At 40.5% G+C, this 12938-nt stretch overlaps 1 protein-coding gene across 12 annotated transcripts in view; it reads right to left on the bottom strand.

Annotated features, from left to right (window-relative positions):
• The window catches only part of THRB (thyroid hormone receptor beta), a 163638-nt gene that overhangs the window by 37376 nt on the left and 113324 nt on the right, over positions 1–12938 (bottom strand). For 11 of the 12 annotated variants that reach the window (XM_068206904.1, XM_068206980.1, XM_068206922.1 and 8 more), the window contains one exon: positions 7134–7198. In XM_068206904.1, coding sequence (XP_068063005.1) covers positions 7134–7140 — 7 coding nt within the window. In that variant the 5' untranslated portion in view covers positions 7141–7198. Of the gene's footprint in view, positions 1–7133; positions 7199–8937; positions 8960–12938 lie in introns of those variants that run through there. The other variant, XM_068206966.1, reaches the window with a different exon arrangement.

Below are 12938 nucleotides of genomic sequence, written 5' to 3'. Positions count from 1 at the left end.
ACCTTTGAAACATGTGATTTCTTTCCTGAATTTTTAAAATATAAGAATTACAATGCCTATAAGAAAAAAACTGTAGAGTGGAAAGAACTGTAGCAGGTAGAATGAGCAATGTCTACTGAAACCATTAGGTGGTTTTCAATATTTCAGAAACATGTAAATATGTGTATGCTTGTAGAAATAAACAGCCAGGGTTATTTAATCCAGGGTTGTTGTTCTGCTACTTGCTTTAGCAGTGGCAATAGCATAAAATATTTATATATTACATTTTAGAATATGGATTTCAAGATTAAATTTCAATATTTCCAGTCTTTTGGACAAGTATTAAATCACCAGTAAAGAAGAGTGCACAGATAATTACAATAAACTTTGTAAACAGTTTCTAATGTGTAAGAAAAGGCAATACTAGGAAACTCGTAATAAAGAATGTAATAGCTTTATCCTCATTCTTGATATATCTTAATGAGCTCCTCTGTGAATCAGTGCAATCACTTTTTAAAAACATGCTAAATTTCCATTAACTTTTAAAGCAATATTACACATACACTTATCTCATCAAGAGCTGGGGTTGACATTATGCTCAAATTTCTAAACATGAGAAAATATTAATTAGAGAAAAAGAATACACAGAAGAACATGGCAGTTCATCTGTAAGTTAACCAGAGGCAGGTTCTGAGCACAGAGAAGCAAATGGTTCAGGGTTCAGGATTTCGGTATGTAAAGAGCTCTCTGAAAACCTGTCCTGTGAGAAATGAACAGGAATTGTATAGCCCAATACAGAATCTCGTAGCAGCTATAGATAAAACAAACTTACCAAAAGAAATGAATTACCAAAGCTATATGGGGAAAAGCAGTAAAATACCAGGACACACCATGGAACCAGAACGGTGGTGGTAACCAGTACAGCCACATAGATGCTAAATGCATTCTTCCCTCTCATAGTTCTACAGGACACATGGGAGGGAGTTTCTCTGAGAAGAAGCTACACCTGAACCAGAGGGCTCACCTGGCTGCTGTTCTCCAACAGGAGTCATAAGTGGATACCCAGAACAAAGCAAGCACATATGAAAGCTTCCACCAAGAGTCTCTCAATCCCCAGCTACTCCTCAGCCCAAGGGACTGCCTGAGCCCTTATGGCCATTCTAAAATGCAGCAATACCCAATGGATCTCCCTTTGAACTAAAGTCCAGTCTACTTTTGTGTACATTTTTTGTATTCACAGCTCCCTCTAGCAAGGAATCCCAATGTCTGTCTCTTCATGTGCAGAACCACCTCCCTATGTTTGTTTTAAAACAACATTGATTTAATTCCCCACAGACAGCAATCCACCTCTCCAGGGCTCATTCTCCAGATTACTCCTTGTGTGAATAAGGGAATGTTAATGGATATTTACTTTTTTCATGTTGTGTTAGATAATTCTTGTAATGCCTGGGAACCTACTAAAATAAAAGTGAGAAGACAAAACACCACTTTCAGAATATGGCTCAAAACATGTAAAACACATCTTTAAAAGCAATAAGTTACAGTGAAGCCATTTATGAAATCACTCAAATCACTTCTACAAATCAATTTAGATCACTGCCACCTTTTTCTAAAATCCTGATTCTGAATATTACTTTCCTCATGAGCTTTCAAATAAATTCACATGGTCTTTCCATAATCTCTCATTAGATCTTCCATTTCTTCCTAGTGGAGAATGGACAGTATATTTGGGTGCTGCTTGCTAACAAAATCCTGGGGATACATGCACATAATTGAAGCTTTTTTTTTTTTTCAAGGTGATGAAAGAGATCAAGTTATTTTGGTTCTAAAACTGCTTAAAGAGATAGCCAGTATCTTAAAATAACACCTCCCATTGAAGGACTGAGGCTTGAGTAATGGCCAGGTAAAAGAAACAAAGGTACTAAAACCAGCAGTCTTGACAAATATGTAACTTGTTATAGACAAAAAGGTAAATAAATAAATAAGGTCTGCCCAAACAATGCAATCAAAGCTTCTTCAGTAAGAAAGACAAACTTGGATGTGAGGAGAGAATTCTTTTAATTTCAAATAAACTCAAGTTTGGTACAGGTCTAAACCATTTTCAGAAACACAACAAAGCAAGAGTGAAAGGCCTTTTTGTTTGGCAAAATTTACACATTTCCTTAAACATTTGTCTTCTTTTACAATAGCACTGCAGCAAATCTGATGCTTTTAAAGAACATAATGAGAAGTGCATTTAGTGAATGCAAAAGGTATTTTTTATACAGAAATAACTGGGAAATGCCTGATTGGATTGATCCTGCAGTTTACCAACAGCTTCATAACTGGCACCAAAAAAATTAAAGTCCTCTCTACATATCAGGATCAATACCAAGGACAAGTGTTTTAAGTTCATTGCTCTGACATACGGTTATCAGAAGAGCTAAACAGCAGCTGTGGTCAGGCTTTTGAATATCATAAAATGGCAGGCTGCAACTCCTGTGGCAAGCACAGCAAAGTGCTTTATATTATAGGCTATTGGAGAAAACTTAGAAAAAACAGAAGGACATTTTACTCCTTTAAAATAACTACTCTAAAACTTCTTGCCTGCAAAATGAGCAAGTACATTTTATACTGACAACACTTTGCAGTCTTCCTTACCTGATGTCAGTAGTGAAACACAGCTACACAGCCTAAGAATTACACTCAAAATTTAAAACACAACAGTCTGCTCCCACCAGAAATAAGTTTCAGAAAAATGAGTTATCAAAAGAAAGAGCTCTGGCTTAAATAAAACTACTATAGAAAGGGACTAAATATACTGATACATCATTAAAAACAAAACAGAAAAAACATATCAGCATTAACATAATGAAATGTACCTAAAATGACTGGCAAATGCTACAAAACTAAAAAAAAAAATACTACTACTAGTACAAAAAAAAGTTTGTTCTCTCTGTTCTTTGTGAAATCTAATCAAATCCCCCTCCCCTCTCCTTTTTTTTTTTTTTTTTAATATGTGATCTTTTGAGGAAAAAACCAGCAGGTATTTGTAAGTTGGAAAGAAAACACAAATTATTAAAGAATTGCATAAAATTTGAAACATTACAAAATGTTTCCCAGACTACTTGGCTTTGGTATTTATATAGCACTTTCACAAAGCACTTTTAAAAACATTAAATTTTGAACCAAAAAAGGGTAAAATTAACCCAGAGTGTCTGTAACCTAGAACTTAGCAAGTGTGATATTTTAACTGCATATTCAGAAATACGTTTCTAAGTAATAAGAGCCATCATGGAGTGATTCATAGCTTCATGTAAAAACATCCCACAATATAAATCTTGTTAACCTTTTGAAAATCCCCAAAAGCTCATTACAAAGCTGCAGAATCCTGGCATAACAAAACCTTATATTAAAGTATTTACTGTCCTCCTAAAAAGTCCATTACTTAAAAGAAATAATACACTTGAGTTAGTTGGATTTTATCATGGTCTGGCAGGCAAAGAAGTGTCAGACAGTGATGTATGTCAAATTAAATTATCCTAGGAAAATCATTATAGAAATTCGGGAGAAGTAAGTTCTCAGCTGATGTTAAACAATAAACTGTTCTCTGCCTGAATTAATGTCAAGTTTACAGGGTAGTGAGCATTACAGTGAAAAGACTCATGACGAAAATGTGGTACCTTTCCTATTCTATTACTTTTCCCAGTTCTTGGAAACTACATGCAACACCCTTGGAGACACTGGTTTTCAAATGGATTTGTTGCACGAAAGCTGATTTATTTTCTTCTCCAAATGAGGGACCTGTTTCAAGAAACGTTGCATATTAAATTCTACTTACTGAAAATATGCATTTATGACATTTAAATTATATTCTCCAATATAAGCACTTAATTTTATTGTAATTCCTATCTTGATCTAATTTTACAGTCATTACCAAATAGAACAGTGTGGATATTTGAGTAGAAGCACAATGACTGCGTTGATTTTGAAGCTCCCAAGTAAAAGCAGAATAAAACCCTGGCCTTTACTGAAATCAGTGAAAGAACTGCTGCAGCTTTTACTGGAACCACTATTACGCTCTTTACATTCTCTCTTCATCGGCCATGAAAGTAAAAATTATGAGATTTACTGTATTCTACAAATACTATTTTCTAGGTTTTAGAATGCTTTCTTGAATTTGCTCTTCAGTTTTCACTGTTGTAAATAAAGTAAGATGAAAATATGTTTCAAGGTTTGTCCTGCATTTTGGGAGAAAATGTACAGAAGGGAGTCTTCACTGATAGCTAAGGCCAGTGAATAGTGATGCTAAACCAGAAGCTTCATTACGGTGTTAAAACAGAAAGAACTTTATACATTATTTTACATACTTATTTATTTGAAAATGCTATTTTCTCAATGACAAAATAATACTTTCCAACTTTTTTACTATTCTATTGTGCAAATGTATGCACATGAAAGAACTTGCTCTTATTGCTAAGATAGTACTAATTTTATAATGCTGATAAAGTTTTTTTTTCACAGACATTACTCTGTGGGCAGCAATTGTTGGTGTCAACTGTAAAACTGCTGATGAACACTGTTGCAGCAGCCCATAAAACCAGCCACACCATGGGCTGCATCCAAAGCGGTGTGGCCACCAGAGCAAGGAAGGAGATTCTACCCCTCCATTCCCCTCTCATAAGACCCCACCTGGAGCACTGAATCCAGCTCTGGGGTCCTCAGAACAAGAAGGACATAGACCTGTGAGTCGAGAGGAGGGCCACCAAGACGATCACAGGAATCAAACACCTCTCCTATAAACGAAAGCTTGAAAAAGTTGAAACTGTTCAGCCTTGAAGAGGAAAAGCTCTGGGGAGACTTTACTGTGGCCTTTTAGTACATGAAGGGGGCCTGTAAGAGAGATGGGGATAATTTTTTTAGTCTGCAAATGTACTAAAGACTAGTTTTACTGTCAAGGTCAAATTCTGCAATCTCCTGTCAGAAAAACTTCTCTAGATTGCACTAGAACCTGAAGGCTTTCAGGCAGTGCCTACAAGTGGAAAATACATACTGCAGTAGAAACATAACATATGGGGAGGAAAAATTATCTATCAAAACCACAGAATAATACAGCCTGTTATTTTAGCCAGCTGGTTTGGTTTCGTATTAGATCCTGCTCCGATATTCCAGTGACTCAGAAACAGAATCTAAACTTCCATTATCATTCATTAGAAAAGGACTCCTGCCTGGCTCAGGATCATGGTATTTATGAAGCTTTTATGCAGTTTGAAAGACTTTAATTTCATCCATGTTTCTCTTCACATTTGCGCACTCAGGTAGGGAATGTCATTCCTATAATCAGAAACAGAAAATATGAACTGCTCATAATGAAAAATGCTGGACATCTACAGCTGTACAAACAGTAATCTCCATCTCAATCTCTCTTTTTTTTTTTTTTTTGATGATAACGTTCTTTGCACATATTCGCTCTGCTGACTTCCTGACTTTTGTCAAAAGAAATGCAGACAATATAGGTCCTTCCAATTAGGCTTTGTGTTTCTCTGAGCTTAGCAGAGCTGCCCTGCCAGGGTCAAGTCCAGGGAGGCAGGACTGATTAGAGTGCTAGTGGAAAATCTCCACAAACCCACCCTCCACAGGAAGCCACAGACCAAACATATAAGGTGAGGATAAAGCAGGTACACTGCATTTCCTTCCTCATCTCTTGCCATCACACAGCAGAAACTATTAACTGCTCCCTCCAAAACCACAGCAACATCAAGCCCTGTAGTAAAATGCCATAAAACACAGTTTAGCATGAGACGGGGGAGAGCACAACAGAGAGTTGGAAGAGGCCAAGTTACATGCCAGTGCTTTAAAGTCTTTCAAAACAGGTATTTGCCAAATGAAACCACCATGCCCAGAATGACTGCAGGACAATGCAAAACCACTCTAGCAGGGCCTGCCGATGCAGCCTAAGGACACTTAACTCGTTCCCGATCCTCTTGTGGCAGTGATGCCAAGTCAGAGCCTAACACACCAACCAAGGGTCAGCATTCCACTTCATTCCACAAAATGCCTCAATGCTCTCTGTTGCCTTCTTATATTTGTCTCTGCTGCAATGGGCAGCAAAGTAACCATAAAAAGACACACCTTTTTGTACTATCAAATAAAAGGGTTTACTATGAAAGTATGTATTTACATAATACTCTGTTTCTTCCCATGAATTTTACCCTCTACCTCTTATCTAGAAACCTAAAATCAGAAGACCATCTTTGTTGGTGAATGTAGCTGTTACCCCTTGCTGACCAGTACAAATGGATGGGAGCTTTCTAGGGAAAATGAAAAAGAAAATTGATCTGCATAATCAAGCAGAAATAAACTATCCTTTGGGCAGAACACCAGGAATAAGTCTTGTTAGTGATGACTTCTCCTATGCAGCACATGCTGTATTTTGCAGGTTTTTAAAAGGCTCCATTTATGCATTTGGCTCTTGAAATACACATTGGCAAACACTATCAGTAGAATATTTTCTTAGACAAATTGATGAATACTAAAACAAATTCTGGAAGTCTGGAATTCTCTGGTCTTCTATATGACCTCCACATAATAAGCAAGTCTTTCTAGACACCCTGTTCTGGGATTAGATACATGGGGGTTCTGACACAGCTAATTTATGTGTAACCTTCAGATGCTTTGCAACTGGCAGAGATAAGATAGTTAAGCAGGCTTAAAATGGTTAATGGTCATGTCAACTCTGGATCTTCAGCCCATCTGCAGACCTAGTCAATAATTCCCTGAAGTGTACTTGGCAATCTATGTAAAATATGTTTGTCTGTCTCACTTTGAAGTTCAGGGGATATGTCCATGTTACAAAATAACTTAGGCCAGGATACTCAGCAGAAACTGTTCCTGTGCTGGCAGCTTCAGCAGGATACTTGAAGTTGGAATGTGCATTCAGAACAAAACACAACTAGGCTCTGGAAGGCAAACCAAGGGCAATGAAAGTTTCAAAAATATTGGGGAAGATTACAATGTATCCCTCATCACTATGCTCCGGATGGAGGAAAAAGTTCCATTCCCAGCACCAATCAATTCAGAAATCATCAAAGAAGCATTTTTCAATAAATATTTAGCAATAATCACTCCAGAAAGGCTAGAAATATTGCGCAGATGTTCTTATTAAATATGATTACCTGACATACTGCTGGGAGTTATGGATATGTAATCATTCTTGTCCTTCTTCTGTCACCAATGTCACCTGCCAAAAGAAAAGGGGAAAAAAACCCATGTAATATGTTCATAAATGCTCATCTGCAGAATACCATTAACATGTAACCAAGATGGAACCTTCTGGATCTTGAATAGCATGGTCTATGTCTGGTGGCTTAACACATTAAATTCAAAGCACTTTGCTTAGCTGCATGAGGCAACAAATGTAAATCAGGTCCAAAACATGGTGGACTGGAGGAGCTGTGGTTAACAGGGATTTAGAAGCAATGCCTAAAAGCTTATGCCTACTGATGCTAAAAAATAAAAAGCTTTTGTGCACTTCATGGGATACTTTCTGTTATCTTTTTGCAGAAGTCCCTCCAAGTCTCAAATGTGACTTAGGAGCTAACTGGTTTCCACTTTACAGTTTCTAATGATGTGCATATACCATTACTCTCAGGTTCAGTAAAAACAGAGGATTCAAAGGAATTCTAAATTCTCTGTCACAGTTACACCGATTCTTACCCAGTCACTCAAAACCCAAAACCCTACTGACTTTTACAAAGTTCTGAGATGTAAATAGTAATTTTACTCATATGGTAGAAAATGAATTTACATGTACTTAACTTTTGAACAATGACATCTTTTATTTTATTAACAAGATACCTGCATCTGTGAAGAACTGAATCTGGCATTTTAAAGTCTTGTTTTTGATATTTAGATTGTGTTCCCCTTTCATATGTCCATACACACACAGGCATACTAACTATACTCTTTTTGTGCTTGGTAGCAAAGATCGAAGCCCTGCAAGCTAATTTAGTGCCAGAAGAGAAAGTCATGGATACCAGTTATGGCAACATCCTTTGGCTGTGTCGGTATTTATACCAGCCCTGACGTTTTTCATGCGGAGGCATCAAAGGCAACGTGCCCTTGTTCAGCCATCCCTGCCCAAAACACAGTGCCCAGCTAGATGATCCCAGCTCGCTCCCTAGTCTAAGCGCCAACAATCCAACCCAAGCAGAGACAATCCTAAAGGCATTACTCCAGAATAGCGACAAGATCTCATTAGAATTTTTAAGTAAGAAATCCTGGGCCTACAAGTGACCCCAATACTGCCTGCGGAAAACTAGCCTGAGAACAGAGTCGCGCTCTCTGGAACATCCCCCTGTACTCAGCACTGAAGAGGCCGCACCTCAAATACTGTGTTCAGTTTTGGGCGAGTTTTACTTCACTTTAAAAAGATCATTGAGGTGCTGCAGCATGTCCAGAGAAGGGCAACAAGGCTTGTGAAGAAAACATGTCCTACGGGGAAGGACTGAGGGAGCTGGGGTTGTGAACCTCATCCCTCTCTACAACTGCCCAAAATGAGAATGTAGTGAGGTGTGACTGCAGTGAGAGGACCAGAGAAAACAGCCTTCAGCTGAGATGGGGAGACTCAGATTAGGTATTACATGAAGTTTGTCATTGTTAGGGTGGTCAAGCATTGGAATAGGTTGTCTAGGCAGGTTGTGGAGTCACCATCCCTGGAGGGGTTTAAGAGGTATCTGGATCTGGTGCTGGATGATGTGGTTTAGTGGTTTAGTGGTTACAGTGGTAGTTCTGGGTTGATGTTTGGACTGGATGACCTAAAAGGCCTCTTCCAACCTTGCTGATTCTGTCATTCTATGAACAGAAAACACCGCTCTTCTTATGTTAGTGTGGAAGTGACATTTTAGAGAGGAAGTAGAACCTCTCTTAAATTGTCCTGATCACCATTTTATGGTAAGAAACGGGTCTTTGTCAACAAACCTAAGGATTTCATTTCTCTCCATCCATTAGGTATGTGCCACAGTGCCACAGCCCTGTCCCTGTTTCCTCACACAGGGGGCCTTTCCCTTGAAATAAATATCCTCCGCTAGCAGCGGGCTGAACATCGAGCGCATCCGCTGTGTTTAGGCAGAGGTCAGAACGAGAGAGCAGGTGAGCGGCAGGTAATTACCGGGTAATTAATGCACCTGGGACGCGGCCCCCCGCTTCACCGCAGCCCATCGGCCTGCGGGGCGCTCCCACACCCGAGGCTCCGCTCAGCTACACGCGGTGTGGGCGCCGCTTCCCGCCCCGCTTCTCGAGACGGGCTGCGAGGCAGGGCCACGCCCCGCGCCCACCGAGGGCCGGGCGGCACAGGGCAGGCAGCGCGGCAGGGAAGGAGCGCCGGCAAGGCGGCAGGGAAGGAGCGCCGGCAAGGCGGCAGGGAGGGGGCTCTGGCGGCTCTGGCGGCAGCCGCGGCCACCCCGCCCTCCCGCAGGCGGAACCCGCCCGCGGCGCGGCGCGGCGCGGCGCGGCGGCGCCCCCTGGCGGCCGCGCGGGAGCAGCCCGCGGCGCGGCCCGGAGCGCCACTGCCGGCCTTTTCCAGCTCGCCGCGCCTCCTTGCCTCAACCCGGCACGTCTGCGTAGAGCTTTCAGTTAAATTAATTGCTACTCCAAAGGTTGGAATTGTTCATGATTAAAAAAAAAAAAAAAAACAAACCCAAAAACCCAAAAACATTATTTAAAAAAACCCCAAAACAATAAAGAACCAAGAAAAACCCAGTAAAACAACTACACACAAAACACCACCACAAGACACAAACACGCATACACCCCCTCTCCCAAATAAAAAAGTAGGAAAAAACCCAAACAAATCCATAATCATAGAGCTGGAAGGGACCCACAAGGGCCGTCGAAGTCCAGCTCCTGGGCGTGCACAGGACAACTCCAGGAATGTGATCCCGATGGGTCCCTTCCAACTCAGCAGATTCTGTGATTCTGCGGATGGCACCACGTGGCTGAGAACATTGCCTTGGGCTCCTGGAGCTCTGACAGGCTTGGAACTGTGACCACTTCCCTGGGGAGAAAATTTATTTTGTCCTTTTTAATTCCCTAGTAATCTGAAATAATTTCTCCCCTGTAATATATTATATTGATTAGAACATACTGATTTCAGGATAAAATGTTCATTCTTTTGCAAAGCAAACACAATGCAAAACCTACTAAAATTTTACAGAAGAAACTTCTTTACATGAGGGATGCAGAGCACTGGAACGTGCTACCCTGGGAAGTCATGGAGTCTCCCTCTCTGGAGACATTTAAAACACATCTGGACATGTTCCTGTGTCACCTGTAACCTGCTCTAGATGACCCTGCCTTGGCAGGGGGTTGGACTGGATGATCTCTAGAAGTCCCTTCCAACCCTAACAAGTCTGTGAACTGGTAAAATATCCTCCAGTATATGTGTGACAATGTGTTTTTACCTCATCTTTTCTCCAAAGCAAGCCACACGAGACTTCATCTGGGCTCTTGGAAAAATGGAATCTCTTTAATCTTATAAGGGAAGAGCAAATACCCTGCTTGATATTTGCATGTACAAACCACACATCCAGAGGTCTTTCTTTTTGCTGCTGACATCTTGTGGAATTTCAAAATCCTTCAGAGTCTGTCTATCCAGATTTGAGAGGATACAAATTAGATCAGGCCTCCAATTAAAATCAGAGTCTGACCCATCCCACCACCTCATGGGACGTCGTGAACCTCAACAATAAGCCATTTCCCAGAATTTAATTGTGGTTTAGTGACTCAGTGACACACAAGCATACTTGAAGCAAACAATTGAGTGTTTTAAACAAAAAATCTGCCCCTCCTGTAAATAATTACTTACTAAACCTAAAATTATTGGTTTTGCACCAATCTATTAAAAAGGATGATAAAAAAAGACAAATACACAGTTCTTCAATGAATTCTGTACAAAGAGAAAAATTCTAGTTATCCTGGGAGTTTTGCCATTTTCCCTGATGAGACTAGGACTTGGCATAAAAGCAGCTGTCACTTGTGTAAAAAAACTAACTACTAAATAACTGTAAGAAAAGCTGGCCTTTTGTTTTGAAGCATTAAACTAACATATCTGGCTTTGGCAGTCTTTTTGAGTGCCACAGTTTAAAACAGAGAGTGTGCATCCTCTTTTTCTCCTCACACCTGCCTAGAGATAAAGTTTCTTTGAGCAGGTCTTGATGTTGCTGTAAATGTACAGCATCTCGCCCATCTGGCACCTCCACTACGTCAATTTAGCAACCACTGAAAGATACACAGTAACTGAGCCCATTTGTAATACTGAGCCCTGCTTTGTGATGAGGATTATTTAAACCATTAATTAAAATGATAATAAATATTAATTAAAATCATAGTCATACTTAAAATCTTTTATGATTTTAATAATCTTCCCAAATGTCTTGGGATCTTTTCTGAAGGATGCTTTTATACCGCATTTTATATGCCAGAAGTAATTTCCTATTTTTCTTTCCAAGAAATGTGGCCCATAGATGGAAACATTGTGGAAATACAGAACTATTTATCCATTCTGGCACATACATAGCACAGCCTTCTGAAGGCACAACACAGCTTCTACTTCACACGAGCAAGAATATTAAGTGGTGTCTACATTAATTGTAGCCAGTTCCTCTTGAAGGCATAGTTGTGTAAGATGTTGGAAGAAATCAGTTTTTTTTTAAGAGTCTACAGCTAAAAAGTATGTGAGCAGGCACAAATGGGAAGGATGAGGATGAGTCACAGACGAGTCTCCACTACATCAGGCCAGTAATGTCTGGTGGTCTTTATGGACACTGCAGAGTAAGTCTCTTTCTTGCCAGAAGTGACACAATTTTATGGCTAATCTTTGCTAACATCACAGGGAGCAGGCTTTGTTAGATTATCTTATGTGTGTTGAGCACTTACTTGCCCACAAAAGAGCTACCCAAGGTCTCATGGCTCTGAGTCACAGTCCCTGAGCGCTGCAGCATCAATTCAGAGGCTGCTATCTCACATCCTGCATGACCTCCCTGCTAGACAGTTGCAGCAGCAGACTGAGCACTGTGCTCCTTCTCCATCACTGGCACTATACCCTACTTTTTCTTCTTCTTTTTTTTTTTTTTTTTTCAAACAAGGTAGTCTTCATGATCACATTGGATACCTCAAATGAAAGCAGCAAAATGCGTACTGCATCCTGATTTGGATTATTGTTTCAGATCTACAGCCCTGCTCCAGGAAAATAATACTCTTATAATGGCCCTAAATAAATTATAAAAAAGAGACATCTTTGGAAACTTCAGCTCCTCTGGCCTGAATAGGTGATATTTCGAATTAATTCTCAGGCTCTGGTCTCCAATACAGAAGCACTGTATTGCCACAGTCTAGCCATATTGCCAGTTACTGCACATCCTTACTTTTTCCATAATGAAAGGCAATTAACCAATTAGCATTAATCAGTGCAGTTAGGTGTTTTCCCACTTTCACCAAGTGCCTCCTCCTTCACAGGAATGCATCAGATTAACCAATGATTATCTAACAGGAGTTTTCTGCCCAGGGTAATTTTGTGCTTTGAATCCTGGTTCCTGTCCATACCATGAACCGCACACTTTCTGGAAGGCCTCAGGCTTCCCTTCCCACTCATCAAGCAGCTGCACAGGGTGGACAAGCACTGCTGCCTCCTGTCTTTTCTCAAGACAGGAACAGGTGGGAAAAGCAATTTTGCACCTTTCAGAAGCACTGACAAGCTGCCCAGCTCCTTGCTGGACTGCTCTTTGACATCTCCTTTTAAAAGCCAGAGGAAGAGCCATGGGGCAACCTGGCTCATTTGCACAAGTCCCTCCTGTAACCCTACCTGCAGTTCCCGATGTCTCTGGCTTATTCCTGGCACTCTTACACAACGCTCTTACACAAAACTCTTGCCAGGTGCTGGGCTGCCTCCAAGGAGGCCGAGAAGAGGGGCGGGCTGCTGGCAG

The sequence above is a fragment of the Anomalospiza imberbis genome, chromosome 1, assembly GCF_031753505.1.
Source record: "Anomalospiza imberbis isolate Cuckoo-Finch-1a 21T00152 chromosome 1, ASM3175350v1, whole genome shotgun sequence".
NCBI classification, from domain to species: Eukaryota; Metazoa; Chordata; class Aves; order Passeriformes; family Viduidae; genus Anomalospiza; species Anomalospiza imberbis.
This window is presented reverse-complemented; position numbering and strand designations above follow the sequence as displayed.